At 40.8% G+C, this 25,385-nt stretch overlaps 1 protein-coding gene across 6 annotated transcripts in view; it reads left to right on the top strand.

Annotated features, from left to right (window-relative positions):
• The window catches only part of ERC2 (ELKS/RAB6-interacting/CAST family member 2), a 900,269-nt gene that overhangs the window by 32,763 nt on the left and 842,121 nt on the right, over positions 1-25,385 (top strand). For all 6 annotated transcript variants that reach the window (XM_040246394.1, XM_040246393.1, XM_040246396.1 and 3 more), the window contains exon 2: positions 3,264-4,060. In XM_040246394.1, coding sequence (XP_040102328.1) covers positions 3,404-4,060 — 657 coding nt within the window. In that variant the 5' untranslated portion in view covers positions 3,264-3,403. The remainder of the gene's footprint in view (positions 1-3,263; positions 4,061-25,385) is intronic.

The raw sequence follows: 25,385 nt of genomic DNA, 5'->3' as shown, positions 1-25,385 counted from the left end.
AAATGAATAGAGACTAAAAAAGACAATGAAAAATGTAGAAAATTTAGAACGTACAAATAAACAAAAGGAAGAAAATGAAAACCATTTGAACCCAATCACTGTTAACATTTTAATATGTATTGTTCCAGTCTTCTCTGCAAGTTAGTGTGTATGCATATATGTTTTAAAATGTGAATCGACCATAAAATTTTTTTTTTAGTCTACTTACCCCTGCTGCTGCTATGTCACTTCAGTCGTGTCTGACTCTGTGTGACCCCACAGACGGCAGCCCACAGGCTCCCCCATCCCTGGGATTCTCCAGGCAAGAACACTGGAGTGGGTTGCCATTTCCTTCTCCCAACTTACCCCTAACTACTAGTATGTCATGAGCATCTTTCTATCTCATTAAATATTCATGTAATGGCCACATTATTCTAACTTCTGTCTGTCTCTCTCTCATTATTTATGTAACTGAATTCCTATTGTTGGGCCTGTTGGCTCACCTTTTTTTAAAAAAAAAAAACATTATTCGTGCAAAAGGTTTAGATACAAAGTGATTTTTGTATGTTTTCAAGGAAAACAAAATTAAGCTTTGAGCAACATAGAGATTTGAAATTAAGTTCACTAGTTAGAAACAGGTATAATTCTTTGGAGTGACTTTTTAGGGAAAGAAGAAGCCTGTATACAAAATATTTCTTTATGCTATATGTGAGGAGTCTCTTGAGCATAAATGACAGATACTCTGATTAGAATTGACTGTAGCAAAAAAGAAAATTTATTGGTGAATGTATTGCTATCTGTTGCTTTAGTAATGCTCCAAAACAACCAGGCACAAAACGTCAGTGACATACTAAGACATTTTTATATTGTCTATGAATGTATGGGGCCTCTGGATCTCAGCTGGACTTGCTCATGCACCTGTGGTCAGCTCTGCTGATCTTGGCTGGGCTTGCTCAAGTGTCTGGGGGTTGGTTGGCTATTGGCTAGGAAAAAAAAAACTTCCCTGGTGGCTCAGACAGTAAAGCATCTGCCTACAATGCAGGAGATCTGGGTTCAATCCCTGGGTCGGGAAGATCTCCTGGAGAAGGAAATGGCAACACACTCCAGTATTCTTGCCTGGAAAATCCCATGGACGGAAGAGCTTGGTAGGCTACAGTCCATGGAATTGCAAAGAGTTGGACACTACTGAGCAACTTCACTCACCCACTCACAGGACATCTTGACTTTGTGTTTCTCATCTTTCAGCAGGCTAGAGAGGTCATGTTCTAATTTCTGTGGCAGAAGAAAATGAACAAGAAGGTAAACATAAGTGCTATTGCAGTCTTCACATTTACTATCACCTTTTTGACCAAAGCAAGTCACATGACTGAACCCAGAGCCAGATTGGGAGGGCACAGCCAAGGACTCAGATGGAGGAAGGATATAGAGTTGGGACCATTAATGTAGTTAGTCTGCCTGGCATGTGTAGCTATAATGGCCTAGGGATAGATGTGGCTTCAGTAACTGCTGGGTGCAGAGTATCGGATGATGTCACCTGGTTTGATTTCACACTGTTCAAAGACTGGCTCTGCTTTCCTTTGCGTTAGCTTCACTGTCAGGAAAGCACTTTCCACATGGTAGTACTCAGAAACTCTGTCTTGAAAGCATATAATTCTAGCTGGAAAAGAGTTTATCTTTCCCAGTTATTCCAGCAAAAGTCATGATATGGACTGATTTTGAACCACTGTGGGTCACATGTCCATCTCTAAACCAGCTATCTGGGGGATGGAATGTGACAATCAGCCAGGCCTGGGTCATGTTCTCACCACTGGCATTCTCCAGGGTAGAATAAAGAGAGTCAGCCTTACCTAAACCTAATGAATTGTGGGTAGAGATTTGGAAAGAATTTCTCTGAGAAAAATGGAGAGTATTACCAGAAAGTGGAGGGGTGGTGAGTGGAGGGAGAATGAATGATATGCAGGTAAAATAAAAGATGACTTCTATAATGCTATTAATGTACTTATCTCACTGATACTACCAAAAAAACTATTTATTGACTATTCTGTGCTAGGTATCAAACCGGATGTTTTAAAAACATTGTCTTACATATTTCTTGCAGTACTGATATAGGTAATTTTACCCACATTTTATGGATCAGAGAAAGGAATCATATAGCAGGTAGTTTGCCACGGTCACTCAGCTTGTCAGTGTTAGAGTGGATATTTGAACCTCAGTTGGCTTCTCTCCAAAAATCTGTGGTCTCTGTGTCTAAAAGCTGAAGAAAAAGAAAGTACACTAAACATACCCTAAGAGGAAGAACAGGAAGCCAAGATGCACCCATTAAGACCATTTGGATCTTAACACTGGAGGATAATCACAATCTTGTAGCTCTGGCTACATAAATCTGCCCCAAAGTACTTGCATAACCATGGAGTGAAGTGAAGTGTTAGTTGCTCAGTCATGTAGGACTCTTTGTGAATCCATGGATTGTAGCCCGCCAGGCTTCTCCATCCAAGGAATTCTCCAGGCAAAAATACTGGTGTGGGTAGCCATTCCCTCCTCCAGGGGATCTCTCCAGGAGAGAGACAGGACTGTGATCTTCTCTGGTGAGAGCATTTAGGATTTGGCAGTATGTATAGGAGACGTGTTGGTTTGAGCCACCTCTTTTCTTCTAACTTCAAGATGGCCAATACGTTCCAACTCATGTGTCTGTATCAGTTGGTTGGTAAACTGTTTAGCATGTTGTGTTGATAAGAGTCCTGAATTTAGTGGGAAAGAAGATTGTGATGGATTAGTGATGTCTGCAATGGGTACAGGAAGGGAGGTGACAACATGTTTGACTATTAGTTGACATTCTTGGAAACAAGATATCAGAGTCACTGTCAGGCCACTTGTATATGAGGGTCATGTGCCTCAGATGGAGTATTTTATAGTTTAGATCTCTATGATAGAGAATTCTATGGTGATTTTTCTGGAGGCCCCAACTATCACTTAGCACAGACCAAAATGCAGTTTCATTTTCCTAAGGAAAAATGAGCTTCTTTTTTTGCTCTAAGAACTTTTGACCTTGCTTGGGTGCATGATGGGGGAAATTTACAAAATGTTTAAATGTAGTTAGTAAAGTTTGGGGTCATTGCTATTTTTAAATAAGCATGGGTGTGATTATTATCTATCATTCTTATCATCAATCTATCATCTAGAGCTACACGCACACGTATACAAACATTTTTGAAATATAATGCTGTTCATGGTCAGAGTTCTAAATAAACTTATTTTTGATTATTTTTTTTTTCCTCATTTTTCAGATCTCTGTTTGGATGCATTTTCCAGTACAGACTATGAAAAGAATGCGGTGAAAATTCTGGCCAACGGTGGAAACATTGGCTTAATCTCCAACTTAATATAGCATTCCTTCTCTTCTGTAGCACCTCATAAGAAAAGAAAAATGTATGGAAGTGCAAGAACAATCACCAATCTGGAAGGTAGCCCTTCCAGATCACCTCGTTTGCCACGGTCTCCTCGTCTGGGCCACCGAAGAACAAGTAGTGGGGGAGGTGGAGGAACAGGCAAGACTCTGTCCATGGAGAATATCCAGTCCCTTAATGCAGCCTATGCTACATCTGGACCTATGTATCTGAGTGATCATGAGGGGGTGGCTTCAACAACTTACCCAAAGGGCACTATGACTCTGGGAAGGGCCACAAATCGAGCTGTATATGGAGGCCGAGTCACAGCTATGGGGAGTAGTCCCAATATTGCCTCTGCTGGACTTTCCCACACAGATGTCCTTTCATACACGGATCAACATGGCGGTCTGACCAGCTCATCCCATCATCACCACCACCAGGTCCCCTCCATGTTGAGGCAGGTAAGAGATAGCACCATGTTAGATCTTCAGGCCCAGCTCAAGGAACTTCAGAGAGAGAATGACCTCCTACGAAAAGAGCTCGACATCAAGGATAGCAAGTTGGGATCTTCCATGAACAGTATCAAGACCTTCTGGAGTCCTGAGCTCAAGAAGGAGAGAGTCTTGAGGAAAGAAGAGGCAGCTCGGATGTCTGTCCTCAAGGAGCAGATGAGGGTTTCCCATGAAGAAAATCAGGTAGGTTATGACTCATGTCAATGTTTTCAGCCTTGGTTTCTCACTGAGTAGTTGATGCTTTGCAGATGGTACCATGGCCTGTCCAGGAGAAAGTTTGGCATCATCAAGAAACCTATGGCTTAGTACATGTTTGACTTGCAGACTACAAGAGGGCATAGGAAAGATAAAGTTACAGCTTGTGATCTGCTTATTTGCCAATAACCCTTTCATATTGTTGCAGAAGAGGGGGAATCAATGGCTAACTTTTATACCTGGTTAATTTTGTTTTCTTTTTCAGTAGTCCCAAAAGCAGCTCAGATGTGCTTCCCCCTGAATAGAAGATTATTTTGTGAGAGTATACACTTTGAAAACATCATTTAGAAGGCTACATCTGACTGGTGAATTGATTTTTTTTTTTTTTGATGCATCAGCAACATTATTTCCTTCTAGAATGAGGGAAGTTGGTCACTAAATAGCAAACTGGGGAGTGGATAGGATGGATTTGATATTATGTTAGAGAAACATGATAAATTTTAACCTAGTCTTTCTACCTTTATCCATTCAGTACTAATTAAGCATCTAACTATGTGCAGGGCACATTCTTACTCTTTTTTGGTCCATCGCCCATGTCATAGCAAGATTAGTTTTCCCAGTGTCTACTTGTAGTTACGCCATTCCCCTGCTTTAAAGCCGTCAATGATTACTTGTTGCCTCCAGAATGAATTATACCTCTGACTAAGCCTATAGCACCTTCTCCTGGAATGCCTAAGCCTGCCTTTGTAGTCTTATCTCATAGCACCTCCTTCTACATCTGTGCTCCCTACACTCACTTCAGTTCAGTTCAGTCGCTCAGTCGTGTATGACTATTTGCGACTCCATGGATTGCAGCACACCAGGTCTCCCTGTCCATCACTAACTCCCGGAGTTTACTCAAATTCATGTCCATTGAGTTGGTGATGCCATCCAACCATCTCATCCTCTGTCATCCCCTTTTTCTCCTGCCTTCAATTTTTCCCAGCATCAGGGTCTTTTCAAATGAGTCAGTTCTTTGCATCAGGTGGCCAAAGTATTAGAGTTTCAGCTTCAGCTCTAGTCCTTCCAATGAACACCCAGGACTGATTTCCTTTAGGATGGACTGGTTGGATCTCCTTGCTGTCCAAGGGACTCTCAAGAGTCTTCAACAACACAGTTCAAAAGCATCAATTCTTCGGCGCTCAGCTTTCTTTATAGTCCAGCTCTCACATCCATATATGACTACTGGAAAAACCATAGCTTTGGCAAAATAATGTCTCTGCTTTTTAATATTATGTCTAAGTTGGTCATAGCTTTTCTTCCAAGGAGCAAGCAAGTCTTTCAATTTCATGGTTGCAGTCACCATCTGCAGTGATTTTGGAGCCCAAGAAAGGAAAGTCTGTCACTGTTTCCCCATCTATTTGTCATGAAGTGATGGGACCAGATGCCATGATCTTAGTTTTCTGAATGTTGAGTTTTAAGCCAACTTTTTCACTCTCTTCTTTCACTTTCATTAAGAGGCTCTTTAGTTCTTCTTCACTTTCTGCCATAAGGGTGGTGTCATCTGAGGTTATTGATATTTCTCCTGGCAATCTTGATTCCAGCTTGTGCTTCATCCAGCCCAGCATTTCTCATGATATACTCTGCAAATAAGTTAAGTAAGCAGGGTGACAATATACAGCTTTGACATACTCCTTTTCCTATTTGGAATCAGTCTGTTGTTCATGTTTGATTCTAACTGTTGTTTCCTGACCTGCATACAGATTTCTCAAGAGGCAGGTCAGGTGGTCTGGTATTCTATCTCTTGAAGAATTTTCCAGAGTTTGTTGCTCCCTACACTACCACTTGGGAATTCCTGCACATACTCAAGATTTCTCACTTCCATTCCTTTCTGTTCCCTTCTATTAGTGGCCTTCTCTGCATCCCCTCTCCCTGCCTCTGTCTATTCAGTCCCAGCTAGTTTCCATTTTCAAATCCTACCTACACTGTGCATGCTAAGTTGCTTCAGTTCAGTTCAGTTCAGTTCAGTCACTCAGTCATGTCCGACTCTTTGCGACCCCATGAATCGCAGCACGCCAGGCCTCCCTGTCCATCACCAACTCCCGGAGTTCACTCAGACTCATGTCCATTGAGTCAGTGATGCCATCCAGCCATCTCATCCTCTGTCGTCCCCTTCTCCTCCTGCCCCCAATCCCCCCCAGCATCAGTGTCTTTTCCAATGAGTCAGCTCTTTGCATGAGGTGGCCAAAGTACTGGAGTTTCAGCTTTAGCATCATTCCTTCCAAAGAAATCCCAGGGATGATCTCCTTCAGAATGGACTGGTTGGATCTCCTTGCAGTCCAAGGGACTCTCAAAAGTCTTCTCCAACACCACAGTTCAAACGCATCAGTTCTTCGGCGCTCAGCCTTCTTCACAGTCCAACTCTCACATCCATACATGACCACAGGAAAAACCATAGCCTTGACTAGATGGACCTTAGTCGGCAAAGTAATGTCTCTGCTTTTGAATATGCTGTCTAGGTTGGTCATAACTTTTCTTCCAGGTGTGTTCAATTCTGTGCAACCCAATGAACTGCCAGGATCCTCTGTCCATTGGATTCTCTAGGCAAGAATACTGGAGTGGACTGCTATGCCCTCCTCCAGGGGATCTTCCCAACCCAAGAATTGAACCACTGTCTCTTAGGTCTCCTGCATCGGCTGGCGCATTCTTTGCCAGTAGCGCCTCCTGGGAAACCTACCCTGTGAGGCTCATGTATATGCTGCTGTTCACAGGGGCTCGGGAGTAATACATGCCTGGGATTAAGTCCCAGCCTCACGTCTTACTGCCAGTGAGATAAATGCTAAGAGATGGGGAGTAGAGTGTTGTGCCATTTGGCTGGAAAAAATTCTCAAATGTCATTTAACTTTCTGTAGAAGCTGAAGATAATTCTAACTTGGCTAAACTAGTGATTCTCTGATACTTGGTCTTGATGCTGGCCTAATGAAGCTCTCTGCCTTTCTGGGGATCATCTGCTGACCTCCTATACCTTTCCTTGCCTGCTACACCATTGGAGTCCAAGTGTTCATAGAAACATTTCTGATCTGTTTGAGAATCTGCTCTTCATTCTCCTTATATGTGTGGAAAGCAGTCATCTTATCCCTTTGATTATCTGACAGAGCCTCTGCTGGTTTTCAGATGTGGAAATGTGATTTTTAGTTGGAACAGAAAGCTTTGTTCTTCATTCCTAAATCAAATCAGTGCCCTTCACTATCATTTCTGCTTTTTTTAAATGACTTTGCTGGTATATGAAATTCTATTACTACTATGTGCATTTCCCCAGTTCTGTACTGATTTTCTTCCTCTTTTTTAGTTGGTTTGGAAAAAGGTTAAAGCAGTTTAGGAATGATACAAGAAGTGACAAAAGGTATGGAATCCATTTTATAAACTGTCATTTCCAAAATTACTTTTTTCTTATGATTTTATCATTAATTTTTTTGAGCACAGATTACCTACTTATACATGTATGTATATTTATTAATGACATGATATGCTAGTGTGCTAATATGTTATGTGTCTTCTATAACATTCACAAAGAATTAGCATGGAAGAGACAAAATAAAATTATTTATTAAAGTAAATTTTAATGACACACAAAACCTTTTTGTTTTCACTAAAAATATTTTAAGCTCCTTGTCTATTTTGTAAGGCATGGTTCAGTTTAAAGCAGGTAATATCCACAATTCCACTTAACTGTTCCATTTTGCCTTAAGCCAGAAACAAGTGAATATTTGAAGGTGCTCCCATTACCTTTTCCCTGTTCTGGGACCTAATACGATTACATGTTACCATGGTTTCTGTGGGTGACATATGACTATGCAATATATGACCCAGCAAAAGCCCCAGTATTAACCTGTTAGCAAACTGTAATTATTTTGTTTTTTAAAAATTTATTTATTGTTAATAGGAGAATAATTGTTTTACAATATTGTGTTGGTTTCAGCCATATATCACATGAATCAGCCATAGGTGTACATGTGTCCCCTCCCTCTTGCTTTCTTTTTTTAGATGAAAAATATAAAAGGGGGGATAAGCATGGAGATTTTGAAAATTACTTGCAATATTAGGTAGTGTTTCAAAATAAAGAATATGAAGATTGACAAAAAGCAAGTTATTAAAAAAAAATTGAACATCTCCCCCCGACCCCCTTGGAAGTATATCAGGATCCCTCTTAGGGGTATATGAATACCTGTTGGTCATAATAGGGTAGATCCTGCTGCAGTGCTCAATAGACCTCAGATCTCAGTGACTTAACACATCAGAGATTTATTTCTTATTTACCTGAAGTATGAAGCAGGTCAAGTGACTCTTCAGGGCAGCTGTCCTCCAGGCAGTGACTCAGGATCCAGGTTTTCTGCATCTTGGCACATAGTTTCAAGAATTGCTACAGCAGAGGAAGAGAGTGCCTGGAGCTGGCACATTGGCTCCTCAGTTCCTTGGGCTGGAAGTGCCACAAATACGAGGGACTGTGAGGCGTATTCCTCTTTTCCAGGAAGGGGAGAAGAGTCAGATATGAGGGGACACTAAAAATGTTTACCAGTGTTGTTTTTATGTTTCTCAAAAAGTGGAGCTAGATGAAATAAAGTTTGGAGAACAGTCCAGACTTCTGCCTTTGCTTCTGTTTCTATTATTGCTGCTACTGCAGCCAGTAGACTTCTTTTGGGAGCTCACTATGCACTAGGCATTGTGCTTAGAGCTTTGTGCACATTATCATGTTTAATGTTTGCATTAGTCATTTGAGGTAGGTGCTAGACTTTTTTTCATTTTACAGATTAAAAATAAATGTAGAGAGAATAAGCAGCTTGCCCAAGTTCACACAGCTGGTAAGTGACTGAGCTGGACTGAGGGACTTAAGGCTTTAGCCTCTTTTATGCCAACATCTAAGATCTTAATTTATGCTTACTACCTCCTTCTAGGATCACTGAGCTGTGAATAGAATCCTACTGTAATAGAAAGATCATACTTATATATTAGATGGAAAAAATGAGTAGTTCTGTTAGAATGATTCAGAATGTAATTTAGTTGAATTAGGATTTTATTGTTAATTAGGAATTTATTTCTTTTTTTTCCACAATTGGCTGTTTAGGTTTTCTACCACTCACTATTTACTATGATTTATTATATTTTCCCTTTGGAGGAAAAAAAATCACAGAACCTTTTTCTATATGGAAGAAAAGAATGTAAAAGAGATAAGAAACCACAATCAAGTGTTCTTTATCCACAACAGTCAGAGACTGCATCTACAAATGTAGTTCTATCACAGGGTGTTTGGATAACTAGCATTTTGCTAACCTAAATTCAGGTGATTGAAAATGACTCAAATTGTGCTATGTGCATAGAAATATGAAGTAGGTCCATCATAGGTGGAGGTGAGGAAACTTGAAGGCTCTTGTATATTAAAGTTATAGTTCTGTGAATTTAATGATCACCGGCATAGACCTTTTACCCTCATGCAGTTATTATAGAAGGGTCCCGTTCACCAACTCCTTCATAGTGTGTTCTGAGGTCTTTGTGGTTCTGTCATAGGAAGCCGAACCCAACTCCAGATTTAAGGGAGGATGTTGAACACACTCTCTATATTGAAGAAAGTACAGACCTTAGAGCCAACGGACAGGTGGCTGTAACCAAATATCTTATGAATGAAGTATAGACACTCAGGTTTCTGGTGGATGTTTCACCCCAGACTCTCTTTCCATTCATACTTCCTTGATTCTCTCCAAGGCCCTATGTCTCAGGCACAGATCTGCATGTATAGAAATACATTTGAGATACTAAGAGTTGCAGTACTGACATTTGGAATCTTTGGTTTGTTTGTCGAAACTAGAGTGCATGGATGCAAAGTTATCCTTATGCTATCACTTGTGCTTTTTGCTTCATGATGTATTTTCTTGAATGGAGGAAGAGTGAGGTGGAGCCCCATGCTCTCATTGTCACACCTATAGAGTGATTTGGGTAGAAGTGAGGGGAAAAGATTTAGAATGGATGTTAGGCTGCCACTTGAGATAGCCCCTTTTTGATTTTTAATGGCCTGTGGGGTTAGAGTGGATATTGAGAATGCAGCTACATATGGGGAAGTTAAGTGACCCATTTTTTTTTTCTGTAAGATTATATAGTTGCCTTTTCTTTACAACTCCATTCTATTTACCTGTGTGATGGAGATGAGAGAGAGAAAACGTGGTAGAGGATACATTTTCAGAAAGCTCATAAGGACTTACATCTTGCAGTTTTGTGCATTCAAGTTATTGGTTTTTTATATACCTGAATTTTTTATGCTATTATTAACTTTGTATTTTTAATGGATTATTTTTCCAAACTAGGTATTCATAAAGTGTTTTTTAGACATTTTTCTAATTTGTGCATGGCTAGTCAAGGATCTGCATGAATATAAATAGCATCAGACCCTGGGAGTTTGTACTAGATCTAATATTTACCCATCTCATGTGTGCCGAAGTGGGACAAGGTCATTGGGAAATGTAACCTAAGAAGTGTAAGTAAACCTGTCTGGGGAATGTTATGGCTTTTAAGTGGTGGTTATGTGATAATTTCTATTTCTGGCTAACACAAAAGAAAGTGATCTACTCTCAATCAATATTAATATGGGTTTCTGATGAGATTTTGAGCTAGTTTCACATATGATTTATTGATTCTCATTTTGAGCCTGTGACTTAAAAAGGTCGAGATTGATCACATTTCTGTGTTTCTTTTATTATTTTTTTCTTTTATTTATATAACTGCAGGGCCATCTCAACAGAGGTCATTCAACTCTGTTCTAAATATTCATTTCACTGTGAGTGTCCAGATACAAAGAGTTGTACCAGTTGGAAGTGGGTGATGGAATTAACTCTATCTCCTGCTAGGAAGGTAGTGAAACAGCTGCATTGTGAAGGGGTGGACATTGACAGTTAAATGCAGCTGCAGTCACCTTGAATACTGAATGTCTGTGAGATCAAGGGCTTATTCCTGGAGAGTAGGGTCCCATCAGTTTTGTGGGTGGGACTTAAATATATTCACTCCTGAGACCTGTCTCATCCCTATGTCTTCTTTCTATTATTCTGAAGTCCATGGATCCCCCAAAGCCCATTTTCCAAAGTGTGTCAAGGGAAATTACACTTTCCAAAGGGAATTTTCTGGCCAAATAAGCTTAAGACACAACATATGGGAGGATGGTGGGAGGGGGGTTCAGGTTTGGGAACTCATGTACACCTGTGGTGGATTCATGTCAATGTATGGTAAAACCAATACAGTATTGTAAAGTAAAAAAGTAAAATTTAAAAAAAAAAAAGACACAACATAGGAGATAGTCCTCTCCTAGAAATTCATAATGCTGTAGGTTTTGGATTGGATTGTGTCCTACCCTCCAAAGATATGTTGGAGTCTTAATCCTCACTGCCTCAGAATGTGACGTTATAAGGTCTTTACAGAGATAATCAAGTTAAAGTGAGGTCATGAGGTGACCCTATCCTTACTGAAAGGGGAAATTTGGACACAGACATAGACATGCAGAGAGAGAAGACCATGGGGAGAGACAGGGTGAAGAAGCCAAAGAGATAGGCCTGCAACAGTCCTTCCCTCCCAGTCCTCAGAAGGAAGAGACCTGCTGACACCTTAATCTTGAACTTCTAGCCTCCAGAATTGTGAGACAATATATTTCTGTTGTTTGAACCACCTAGTTTCTGGTACTTTGTTTTGGCAGCCCTAGCAGACTAATTAATACAACATATCAGCATGTGAAATGCTCTGACTCATGCAGTTAAAAATATTTATTAAACTTGCTTAACCTAGCAATTTCCCAAACTTACTTGACCATGAAACTTACCTTAAAACTGTATTAGGCAGCTAGTGTTGCAGTAATAAGCCATGTCTAACAAGCCATCCCCAAACTTACTAGCTTCAAGAGATAAGCATTTACTTCTCCCTTACATATCTACAGATTGACTACAACTTAGTTGGGCAGGTCCAAGCTCTGAGCACCAGGTTCTAGGCTGAAAGTGGGGTTCAGGTATGTTCTGCGTGTTTCCACATTCTCTTTGGAACAAGCAGCTACCAGATCTTTTATCTTCTCATGGTGGATCACAGATGGCAAGTGTCCAGCCAAACCACATAGACACATTTTAAAGCTTCTATTTGCATCATGCCCACTAATATTCTGTTGCCTAATGCATGTTATGTGGTCAAGCCCAAAGTCATGGGGTCAGGGAAATATAGTCCCTGTAAAGCAGAAAGGGAGTGGAATGAATATATATATGTGTGTGTGTGCACATGTGTGTATGCTTTGTCCAATATATGTATATGTGTGTGTATGTATATTTATGTATATATCACTATCTGTCAGAAATGATAAATAATCCTAAAACTGAGGGTATAAAGGCCACAGTTGGGGAAAACCTACTTCAAGAGCAGCTCTAGAATCCAGACATTAAAGTTTGAGACTGTAAAGTGGATGAGCCATCTGTTGTGGTCAAAGGTTCCTTCAGTGGCTAGTCCTTCTAATATCCTAATGATGTCTGATTAATGGCTCACCTTCAGACTTCTCCTCTTCTTCCTCAAGTCACTGGCCAATGTAACCCAAGTGGAAATCTGGGAGGTTCTGGAAAAGCTTGTATTTTCCTGATAAAGGAGTAAATGTCACCAGCAATGCTCCTTTCTCTTTCTTTCTGTCTTGGGTGTCAATATGTTGCCTGTTAGTAATGATGGAAGGAAGGATGAGAAAAGCATGGAGACATATGTCCTGCCGTCTCTCAGCAGTTGCACTAGCAGCAGCAGTGGCCTGCCTCCAGACTTCTAGTTATGTGAGAAAATAACCCCTAATTGTTTAAGTCACTGCTGGTTGGGTATCTATTACTTGTAGCTCAGTACCTTTCTAATTGATAAAACATAGAAAATTGGAATTGATAACTATTATTCTAATTTTGGGGGCTTCCACTGGGAAAATTTTGTGGCTAGAGGAGCCTGGAGGGCTACAGGTGATGGGATCACAGAGTCAGACATGACTTAGCACACACACACATTCTAATTATCGCCAGTCATGGGCTTCCCTTGTAGCTCAGTTGGTAAAGAATCTGTGCAGTGCAGGAGACCCGGGCTTGATCCCTGGGTTGGGAAGATCCCCTGGAGAAGGAAATGGTGACCCACTCCAGTATCCTTGCCTGGAAAATCTCACGGACAGAGGAGCCTGGTGGGCTGCAGTCCATGGGGTTGCAAACAGTTGGGCATGACTGAGCGACTAACACTTATGATACCCATAAAAATAGGTGCATTTCAGTGAGGTGAAATGAGACCTTAAAGGACCTTACACATTAGAATGAAAAAAACCTACTTACTAATGGTATTGGGTGACACTCCAAGTAGTGACACGAATGCTACTCCAAAAAAAATGGAAATTTATTAGTTCTTGTAGTGAATTGCTGGAGAAGAAAATGGCAACCCACTCCAGTATTCTTGCCTGGAGAATCCCATGGACAGAGAAGCCTGGTGGGCCACAGACCATAGGGTTGCAAAGAGTGGGACATGACTGAAGCGACTGAGCACGCATGCGCAGAGAAATTGCAGAAAGACTCAGGTGTGGAGATTGAGATTGACTGGATGCAGGGCCTCAAACTGTAGCCGGACTTTGCTTTGTTTCTGGTTCTCAGTATCTGCCTCTACACATGAGCCTTAGTTTCTCCTTTATGAGGTGGGTCACAATCGAAGAGATGAGAGATCCCCGTGTCTTCACTTATCACTTAGAAAATTATGGAAGGACTTTAGTCCTGCCTTTTTGTATTCTTCCTTCAGGACCTAGTGAATGTGTGTGGTGGAAAGGGACAGGTATGTGAGAAGAGCTTACTGTGGCTGATGACCTGTTAGAACTGCATGCATTAGAAGAGGAGCAATGTTCTAAAGGAATTGAGATGAAGGGCAAAAGGATGCTCTAGGACAAAAACAGGCGTCCAGTTGTACTGTCCTTACTCTCTTTCTCCAAATGTTTCAAGGGCTTGTGAGTCATCTCAAGAGGGCTTCCCAGGTGGCTCGCTGGTAAAGAATCTGCCTGCCACGCAGGAGACTTGGGTTCAGTCCCTGGGTCGGGAAGATCCCCTGGAGGAGGAAATGGCGGCCCATCCAGTATTCTTGCCTGGGAAATCCCATGGACAGAGGAGCCTGGTGGGCTAGAGTCAATGGGGTCACAAAGAGTTGGACACAACTTAGCAACTGAAAAGCAGCTGCAGCAAGTTGTTTCAAGAGCTCTGAGAAATGAAGAATGTCATATCTGTGTGTAAGTTTTTTCACTTTAACTCTGATTTGAAGTGAGTGTCTGTGTGTGTTTTGCCCACTTTATATAGCCACATGGATTTAGAACTAGGCAATATGAACTAATTTTTAGCACCACAGTGTACCCTGGAATGCTGAATTTTAGAAGAAAAAATATTTCATTTTCCTTGTCTTGAAATCATCTTTATCAGCTCTACAGAGAATTGTAGCTTTTGTCTACCTTTCCAGAAAGGTGGAAAAACTTTGGTTCAGACTTAGGCAATGACCTACTTAGATTGAAGCCACAATCGTAAATGTCTTTCGTAGGTAGGTGAAAACTTCCTTTGGTCCTGAAGATAGATGAGATGGCACAGATCCAACACTTGATTTCTTTGTTTGCTGGAATGTAGGAGAATGATTTGAAGTGAACTATACAGCTTTGTTACAGATGTCAGCTGATTTTTGCTTCAGTAATCTCTTGCAGTCAGCTCTAGGATCAGCCATATGAACTGCATTAGTAGCTTTACAGATTTTTATTCCCAGGTTCTCTTATGAAAAACTTGGCTAATGGGAGGAAAATAAACATTCTTGTGCTAGACCTTGGGAAAATTAAATGACTTCCATCTTCTGTTTTCTCTCTGGATCACTTTATTTTGGTGATGGGATAGCAACAGCACACTATCAACCAAAGAAAACATTTTGGAATATTTTAATGAATAGATTATTTTAGTCTCACTTGTGCCAAAGGCACTTATGGAAACCAAGCTCTGGGAGGGAAAGGCAGAGGGAGTGGTCACCCCCAAAACATTCACTGCCTAATAAAATTCCCTATAGAAAAGATCCTCAGAGCATTTTAAGAAGCAAGTCTATGTTGACAGGAGAAAAAGTACCAGAGTGATTTTATCAGCCAAAGCAGATGGGTTGTGAACCTGGCCTCTTCTGGCCAGAGTGCAATTTTGGTTTCTATAATTAGTTGCAGGTGGAGCTCTTGTGTTCTTGTTTTGGAGTCCACTGACATCTGTGTGCAAATTCCCACCATCCCCAGTTGGCATTTGGACTCAATAAGTGGTTTGGCTTTGCAGGAGTAGAGAAAATTATAAATCTATTTCACACACACACATAGATAAAGCTGCTCTAAAGGTCAGGTTCTGAAAGCTGTGGAAAGCATTTCCAAAAGTTTGAGAAGTAGGTTTTAGGCAGAATGTGGGCAAGCAGCCAAGAACTAGAGCAGACTGACACACAGAATTCTGGCACGTGCAGTGTTTTCTCTCTTTTTCTGTGAAGCTAGCATCTGATTGTTTTCTTGGAAGTGATGAGCAGCCATTTTATTTTTTCAGTAGGAATATTCTGGAGTGAAGAAGTATTGACTGAGACTGCTACTTTGTTGTTTAATTGCTAATTCATGTCTGACTCTTTGGAGCCCCATGGACTGTGGCACACCAGGCTCCTCTGTCTTTCACTGTCTCCCAGAGTTTGATCAGATTCATGTCCATTGAGTTGATGATGCTATCAAACTAGTTCATCCTCTGCCGCCCTCTTCTCCTTTTGCCTTTAATCTTTCCAAGCATCAGAGTCTTTTCCAATGGCCGCTCTTCCCATCAGGTGGCCAAAGTATTGGAGCTTCAACTTCAACATTGGTCCTTCCAATGAATATTCAAGGTTGATTTACTTTAGGGTTGATTGGGTTGATTTTTTGCAGTCAAAGGGATTCTCAAGAGTCTTCTCCAGCACTACAATTGGAAAGCATCAATCTTTCGCCGCTCAGCCTTCTTTATGGCCTGTCTTTCACATCCTTACCTGACTACTGGAAAAACTGTATACTTGGTTTTTGACTATACTTCTTGTCTCATAAACTCATAACTGGGCTTGAATCGTCTGACTTGGCACTATACATTGATCAAATTAACTTAGTGGTTCTGAACTGGGGGCAATCTTGCCCCTGAGAGGACATTTGACAATGTCTGAAGACATTTGGTTGTTGCAGCTGGGTGGGGTGTACTACTGGCATCTAGTGGATAGAGGCCAGGGATGCCAGTTAACATTCTACAGTGCACTAGACTACCCCCGACCCCCACCCTTCATTCTCTGTCCAACAATGTCAAAGGAGGCAAGGTTGAGAAACCCTGAGTTGATTGGTGCTTAGTATATCTTCATTTTTCTTGATACTTTTCCTATACTCAGTTCATTCACTTTGTGAAGTGATCAGAATGTATATATTTATGTAAAAATAATGATATAAAAATTAAAACTTGATTCGTCATTGTGTGGGAAAGAATTGTGAATGATGTCTTAAAAAAAAAGGCAAACAAACAAACAAAAAAAAACCTTGAATCTTCAAATACCTTGAATTTTTTTTGTTTTTACAAGTAGACATTTGGTAAATGGAGATCAGTCTCATAATGGACAACCCTTTAAAGGGAATGAAATTTATTTTTTAAGCTGAGTTTTTATGGTACTTTTGTTTCTATATCACATTGATCTTAAAATGTAGGGGAAATCAGCATTTTTGAGCTCCTGTTATGTACCAGGTAGAGAAGGAAATGGCAACCCACTCCAGTGTTCTTGCCTGGAGAATCCCAGGGATGGGGAAGCCTGGTGGGCTGCCGTCTATGGGGTCACACAGAGTCGGACATGACTGAAGCAACTTAGCAGCAGGAACTTACTAGTTGTTTTCCATGTGTGTGAGCTCAATAGCCCTGCAAGACACGTGGCACCCCCATTTTATAAATGAGAAACAAGCCACAGAGAGACTGAGTGGTCTGCCTGAGGTCTCACCACCATTCAGGAGAGCTGGGATTTGAATCTCAGGTATGCCTAGATACAAAACTGGTTTCCTTCCATTGTCTCGAAGGGAAAACAACAACAGATTTGCTTGAAAACTAGGGAATTTGGTGCTGACATGGAAAACCTAATATGGAGTGTGAGTAGTAGTGTGCTGGCTGACAGTATCTTAAGGCTATTGTCAAGGAGGTGTGCAGAAAAGATGGAAAGCAATAATGAGGAAGGGAACATGTTGCCAGGAGCAACAGAACATAGAGGGCAAGCAGGAAGGAGCAAATGCATTCTTGTCAAGTGAATGAGCAGAGGAGAATGTCAAAGGAACACTTCTACCTTGGAAACCCATCCAGAAGGATGAGAGGAAGCAACTCCAGGACTACCTAGAAAATTAAAACCACAGGTGGCAGAGGAATGAGATAGATTATCTCTCAGGATGCTCATTAAAGGCCTAACAGATCCTTTAAGGTGGTTTTAACTTTGAAAATTTCACTGGGTCCACAAGAGCAGAACTACAGGGCTGGGGAAGCTCACTAAGACGGAGCAGGAGAGCCAAGTGTCTTGGTGGGCTGGAATTGAGTTGGTTGGAAAATGAGCAAAAATAAGGACAAAGTCAGGCTCTTGCTCTCTGATTTATCTCTCTCCTCTCTTGATACCTGGTTTTATATGTTGCTTGTAAAACAGTGGCCGGTGAAGGAAAGCATCCATGTCTTCTGCATTTAGATGCTCAATAGACACTGCTTAGTTTTTCTATTTCAAATTCAGAGAAACAGGAATCTTATTGGCACACTTTGAATCCAGAGCCTGTTCTCAATCCATCAGCTGTGGCCAAAGGAGTCATGGGATCTGTGCTCCCCTTTCCTTGCCCCACCCCCAGAAGAACTATGGAGAGTCTCTTTGAGAAACGCCATGATGGGTAGATTTTCTATCGGGGAGGCTGTGAGGTCAAAGTGGTAAGGAGGAAAAGACAGCTATTCCTGGGAAATATGTTTGTTCAGTGTATAATTGGGAGCTTGCCTTAATTTCGTTCATGAGGAAGACCAAGACCATTCAAAGAAGGTTAACTACTGTTACCTCCATCTGTAACTAGCTATTTCAGTGGCCACCTGGAATCTTTGGAGTGTCACATTCATCTTGTCAATCCCCAGTTCTGATTGTGCCCACTGAATAAATTCCAGAAGTAGTATTGACTGAGACCATGTTCATGCTATCTATCTTAGGGAACACATACAACTCCTTTATATAATGTCAGGTTACATCCTGTATGGAACTTTATTTTTATTTGTTTATTTCTTTATTTGGCTGTGCTGGGTCTTAGCTGCAGCATGCAGGATTTTTCGTTGCAACATGCCATCTCTTAGTGGTGGCATGTGAAATTATTGAACCCAGGCACCCTGCACTGGGAGTGTGGAGTCTTAGCCTCTGGACCACGAGGAAAGTCCCCTGTCTGGAACTTAAAATTCTCCACTGTCCATAAACTTCCTTAGTCTTGTTGGACACTCGGGTCTCCAAACTGGTTGAAAATTTGGTGATAGTGTCTGTAGAGTTTTAAAACCAGGCGTGTTATAATCTTACATCTTCTAAAGTGTAACAATTAGGTTGAGTTCTAAAAAATTTTGACTCCTGAGTGAGTACATATTATCTAAGAAGTTTGAAAAAAAATCACAATTCACTGATTTGTCCCTTGGAAGAGCTTTCTGAAATATCCATGTGTAGCAATATAAAAGTTCCCAATGAATTCTGAAACCAGTAGTCAAAGTAAATATATGAGACTGAAAGTTGGATAGTGTAATGCACCTGATGACTAAATTTAACAGCTGTTCAAGTTTAGAAATGTGTCAAATAAATAAAACTTGCCTTCTCAAAGTTTAAAAACTTCTGTCTGTAATTTTTACCTTTAGGGACCATGTACTTGCTGAGAAGCTTTCATTAAACTTTGTAATTTTCCTTAGAAAAATGTGCAAAATCTGAATTGTGCACATTTCTCCTCCTTATCCATGCTCTGAACCCCAGTGACATCTAATTAGGGATATTTAGCTAAAGCTCTGTCTATATGTTGTGATTTAATGTTAAATACTGCACATGTATTAGGAGTAAGTAGTTCCTAGCAGTTAATGAAACAAATGAGCTATTGGCAGTATGACACATATCTTTGGCTCACTGCTGTTCAATTTGTGCTAAGAAGTGGGGACCTGTGCCAGGATTTTGGTGATGGTTAGAGAGTGTGTATGTTGGTTAGAGTGGAAATCTGTAGATATATTGTACTATATTTACTAAACATATTCAAGTACAATCTACTAGAGGTGGTAGGTTTTAGTCTACCCTCAGGAATAAGTTGGAGCTTCCCTGGTAGCTTAGCTGTAAAGAATCTGCCTGCAATGCAGGAGACACAGGTTCAGTTCCTGGGTCGGGAAGACCCTCTGGAGGAGGGCATGGTAACCCACTCCAGTATTCTTGCCTAGAGAATCCCATGGACAGAGGAGCCTGATGAGCTACAGACTGTAGAGTCATAAAGGGTCAAATGCAACTGAAGTGACTAAGCATGCATACATGCAGAAGAATAAGTTACCTTGAAAGGGTTTGCATGGTGTTGGAAGTCATAATAAAGTATACGTTAAGTATTTTATTGAGGAGTTTTAGGTCATTACGTGTGTCTTGGGGTGCCAAAATTCCCCAAGAGAATTCTATTTCATTTCTTTGTAATTGCAAATAACTCTAAGATGGCAAATTAAATCATGCCATAGTCATTTGTGATAGAGCATGAAAAAAAAAAAAGATTTTGGTAAGTTAGAAAATAACGTTTAACTGGGTAACACTGTGTTCCCAGTCACATTCTTAGAGCTGAAGAAGACTCTAAAGTAGTGTGAGATGCCCTTTCAGTCCCTTCACTGTCTCATGAAACTTAGGTGAGATTCACTTCTCTTTTTCCTATGTAGAATGTAAGTAAGGTGTTTTTGATGGATAGTTGACTCTACCTTGGAACCTGAGCATGAAGTTTGAACTAAGAAAGAAAATTTCTTGCTCATTTTCTTTTTTCACCTTTCTGAGAAGAATCCTTGATATGAGCATTCTCTCTCTTCTGTTGAAGCCTACCTAGAGTCCAGGAGAGTGGGCACAGCATCCTCTCAATACTCAGCCAGTGTAGGGCTTCTGGAAGGGATGGGGAGGTAGGGTTGGGGAAGATATGGGCTCCTGCCTTTCTCAGGCAAGCATGTGAGGTCTATGAATCACTTTCCCATTTAGCACACCCACCTGACTACAATATGTTCCCTTGATAAGAATAAAAATGATCAGTGTAGCTCATAATGTACTTCCTACGTGTATTCTAAATGGAATAATGATATTTCAAACCCTTTGCCACAGGATTCACATATGGTATCTCGTTAATCCCCATGATGACCTTATGAATCAGGTAGTATTAGTATTATCCTCATTACATATGCAAGCAAGGCAAGGCTCAGAGGGGAGGTTATTTGACCAAGGTTAATACAGTTAGTGAGTGGCAGAGCTGAGGTTGAGCTCAGACAGATGAATTCCAAAGTTGGTCACCAAAGCCAGGGTCAGCTGAAGTATCAAGTGGCCAGCCCTGTGTTCCCAAGGTGATCTTAGGACAGGCATGGGTTTTGCCTTAAACAACTTGGAAGCCCATGTTGAAAAAGTCATTGCCTTTCCAAATCTCATCTAGGATTTCTGATTAACTCCTATGAGAAAGTTTCAACTTATTGCTAGTCTTGAATGCCTTCTTAACACCTGTTAGGTATTTCCTACCCTTGTTGTAGGATGTGCAGGGGCATTCATATGTGAAGCTTGCATTATAATTCTGGCAGCCACACTTATACCCTTTACATCTGACATGTTGCTTGTTCAGAGTTTTGAGAGCAGACTGGTAACGTGACATTAGTAGGGCCTGCCTTCTCAGTTCTTGTTGGGTTGTTTTTGACAGTGGCTGAGAGCACCAGGTTTGGAGATTAATTTCCTGGTTTCCACTTCCAGCTGTGGGACTTTTGGGAAATTTATTTTATCTGGCTGAACCTATTTCCTTACCTGTAATGTAGGTGTAATTATGGTACCTGCTTTACATACAAATTTACTACTATAAGGATAAATTTAATAGAATTTAAATTTAATTGGATTAAATAAGAGTTTATATAAAAATATTTAGCACCATGCCAGCACAAGTAAACATTCAAATAATAAATGATAATGATAACCGTGAGGGAAACCAATTTGTGGACAAAGGCAACAAGTATGGGAGTTAGAATGCCAAAGAATGCTCAAACTACTGCACAGTTGCACTCATCTCACACGCTAGTTAAGTCATGCTCAAAATTCTCCAAGCCAGACTTCAACAGCATGTGAACTGTGAAATTCCAGATGTTCAAGCTGGTTTTAGAAAAGGCAGAGGAACCAGAGATCAAATTGCCAACATCGGTTGGATTATTGAAAAAGCAAGAGAGGTCCGAAAGAACATCTATTTCTGTTTTATTGACTATGCCAAAGCCTTTGACTGTGTGGATCACAATAAACTGTGGAAAATTCTTAAAGAGATGGAAATACCAGACCACCTGACCTGCCTCTTGAGAAATCTTTATGCAGGTCAGGAAGCAACAGTCAGAACTGGACGTGGAACAACAGACTGGTTCCAGATCAGGAAAGGAGTACACAAGGGCTGTATATTGTCACCCTGCTTATTTGATTTATATGCAGAGTATGTCATGAGAAATGCTGGACTGGATGAAGCACAAGCTGGAATCAAGATTTCTGGGAGAAATATCAATAACCTCAGATATGCAGATGAGACCACCCTTATGGGAGGAAGCGAAGAAGAACTAAAGAGCCTCTTGATGAAAGTGAAAGAGGAGAGTGAAAAAGTTAGCTTAAAACTCAACATTCAGAAAACTAAGATCATGGCATCTAGTCCCATCCCTTCATGGCAAATAGATGGGGAAACAGTGTACACAGAGACACTTTATTTTGGGGGGCTCCAAAATCACTGCAGATGGTGACTGCAGCCATGAAATTAAAAGACGCTTACTCCTTGGAAGAAAAGTTATGGCGAACCTAGACAGCATATTAAAAAGCAAAGAGATTACTTTGCCAACAAAGGTCTGTCTAGTCTAAAGCTATGGTTTTTCCAGTGGTCATGTATGGATGTGAGAGTTGGACTGTAAAGAAAGCTGAGCACTGAAGAATTGATGCTTTCAAACTGTATTGCTGGAGAAGACTCTTGAGAGTCCCTTGGACTGCAAGGATATCCACCAGTCCATCCTAAAGGAAATCAGTCGTAAATATTCATTGGAAGGACTGATGCTGAAGCCGGAACTCCAATACTTTGGCCACCTCATGTGAATAACTGACTCATTTGAAAAGACCCTGACGCTGGGAAAGATTGAAGGCAGGATAAGAAGAGGACGACAGAGGATGACATGGTTGGATGGCATCACCGACTCAATGGAGATGAGTTTGAGTGAGCTCTGGAAGTTGGTAATGGACAACAGCAGCCCTGTTGTGCTGCAGTCCATGGGGTTGCAAAGAGGCAGACATGACTGAGTGACTGAATTGAACCGAGCTGATTGGAGTTAGAGAGCTGAGAAAATGGCAGAGAAATGAAACCAGAGCTATACCTGAAAACTATCCCACCTCTGGACTTCCTGCAATTTGTTTAAGCCCATTTGAGTTGAGGTTTACTAATAACCCTCTGCATCTTGATTGATAGAGTCATAAATATTCAGTGCTCTTTGTCTAGAAGTTAAGTGGTTATAAAATTGAGTAGTTCCTAGCTCCTGCCATGAGACTCTGGTCTAGAGGGAAAATACTATACTCATAAAAATCTATTTAAAAAGACCCATAGAAAAGAGATGAATATGTGCCTGCCATTAAAAGATACAATTAAAATGCTTTGGACTTCCCTGGTGGCTCAGATGGTAAAGTGTCTGTCTACAATGCGAGAGACCCGGGTTCAATCCCTGAGTTGGGAAGATCCCCTGGAGAAAGAAATGGCAATCCACTCCAGTATATTGCCTGGAAAAATCCCATGGACAGAGGAGCCTGGAAGGCTACAGCCCATGGGGTCGCAAAGAGTCGGACACGACTGAGCGACTTCACTTTAAAATGCTTTAGCAGCCGAGAGAAGGAAGACTTCATATAGGGAAGGTGGCATTGGAGTCAGTCTTTGACAATGGACTAATATGCAAAGTGGTGGAAGGTGGGAGCAAGAGTGGATGGTGGGGAGTCTAGGCTTTCAATGGAGAGAATGGCCAAGAGAAACTAGATGGTCAGAGATTCATAAAGCATTGGGATGAAGGTAGGGCAAACATAGTTGTCCAATTATTACAGTTATGTTTAAAGAGGAGAAAGAGAAGATGGACCACAGAGATCACCTTTAAAATTTTTTCTGATTTGAGAGAAGTAAGTATAGTGCTTATTATTACATGGAGGCACAGTATTTTGCTTCCATGATTTTTCCTATGCGTTCCTGACACTGTGAACTCTGCCAAGGTACAACAGAAAGATGAGTTTAAGACCTCTGTCAATATGTTCATTGCCCAAAAGGAAATGTGCTTACAGGCCAAGCAGACGCTCTGTGTCTTTTGAATTGAGAACAGCCTAGTTTTTGTTCAATTATTTGAGATGCCTTTTTGGTTATTACTGTGTGTATATGTATATGAGAGAGACAGAGAGAGAGAGACAGAAACACACACACACACAGAAATAGAGATAGAGAGAGAGAGAGAAAAGGGAGGAGTAGGGAGAGAGAGAGAGGGAGATGCCACGTCTAAAATGTCATCATTGGATGTGTGGGTGTTGTTATTTGCCAATGAGATGCCAGATCATGATCATGGGAATATTTTTCCTTATTGTCTGTTATTCTTCCTCATTTATAGATTCAATGGAATTAGAATATCCAATCTTAAACTGATTCAGATGAGCTTCTTAGGGATGGCTAGGAGAGTTTTCTTGACTGAGGTATTGACCCTCTTAACTGAATCTAACCCAGTTAACATTGTTTTGTGGATGGCTACCCTCGAGAATTTTGGACCATAACCAGACTTCTCTATTGGTTAAAAAAAAACAAAAACACCTGGGGGGAGACTTATATTACATTTTTCTGGTAGGCTGCATTGAAATATTTTCTGCAACATGAGATGGAAACTATAAATTTTTATATCACTATAGAAAGTAATACGGAAAAAAAGATGAGGATGACTCCCCAATAAATGCTATTATCTAAACTCTCAGGAAAGGCAAACTCTCAAGTTGTTCAAAGATCACATGGCTTTCATGTCTAGAAAGCTTTCCACATTAATCCAACCAAACTAGACTCCTGAGGACTCAGAGGAGGTGTTTGACTGATTGATTTTTGTAAACTTTGGCCTGTTTTGTTCATCTCTGTTTACTGAATCCATCTGCTGCATAATCTCTGTCCAGCTGAAGCTCTTATAATGACACTTTAATAGTTTGTACCAAAGGAATGGCCTCTCATATCAAGTTCTCTAACTGTAATCTCTCCACTGGTCTTTAAATGTGTTTATGTACTTTCCACTTGAGATACCACTGCTGTCTCCTAAGGGGTTTAAACAACATGATGACTGAATGACTGAAATGGATCAAGGCAACAGATACGGAATTTCCACCATGTGCTGGCTAGGTGCTCAGAGTATAGTAATGGTAAAAAAATTCCTGCCTCTGTGGAGGTTACATTCTAGTGGAGGAAATGAAATAAGTCAAGGTTTGAACTTGATCCACTTGGGAAGAGTGAGGGCAAAACTGGATCAGGATGCTGGGAGATCAGGAGTTTGTGTTTTGATCATGTTTTGCTGCAAAGTCTCACTCATCCAAGTGATGATACTGAATGGGGATGTGGGCTTAGGGGAATTGGCTTTTTTTTTTTTTTTTTTTTTAACATCACAGAACTGGTGAGAATGGATATTAAACTGCAGTGGGTTGCTAGTGATAATGTTGATTTTTATACTTGCAAGGAACTTGGTTTTGAAGAGTGGTAATTGGAGGAGACGCAAAATTTGGGAATCTCCCCCCACCAATGTGACACACAGTTGGCCATATTTTCTACTTTAGAAAGAGGGGTTATTGGTGGAACAAAGTCTGAAAGAGTAGGGAGAGGACGGGATCACCCTTGGGCAGGTGGTGTTTCTCTTCCTGAAACCCAGAAAGGAGGTGGTCAGGAAAGATCCAGATAAAGAGACATTAGTAGGTATGGAGTAAAAGAAGTAACTTTTATCCTAAGGAGAATAGGATAACAAAAAGAGAAAGCTCCAGACTAGGGATTAATTTAGAG

This window comes from Oryx dammah, unplaced genomic scaffold, assembly GCF_014754425.2.
Source record: "Oryx dammah isolate SB20612 unplaced genomic scaffold, SCBI_Odam_1.1 HiC_scaffold_9, whole genome shotgun sequence".
NCBI classification, from domain to species: Eukaryota; Metazoa; Chordata; class Mammalia; order Artiodactyla; family Bovidae; genus Oryx; species Oryx dammah.
The sequence above is the reverse complement of the archived record's forward strand: the minus strand, read 5'-3'. Positions and strand labels throughout refer to the sequence as shown.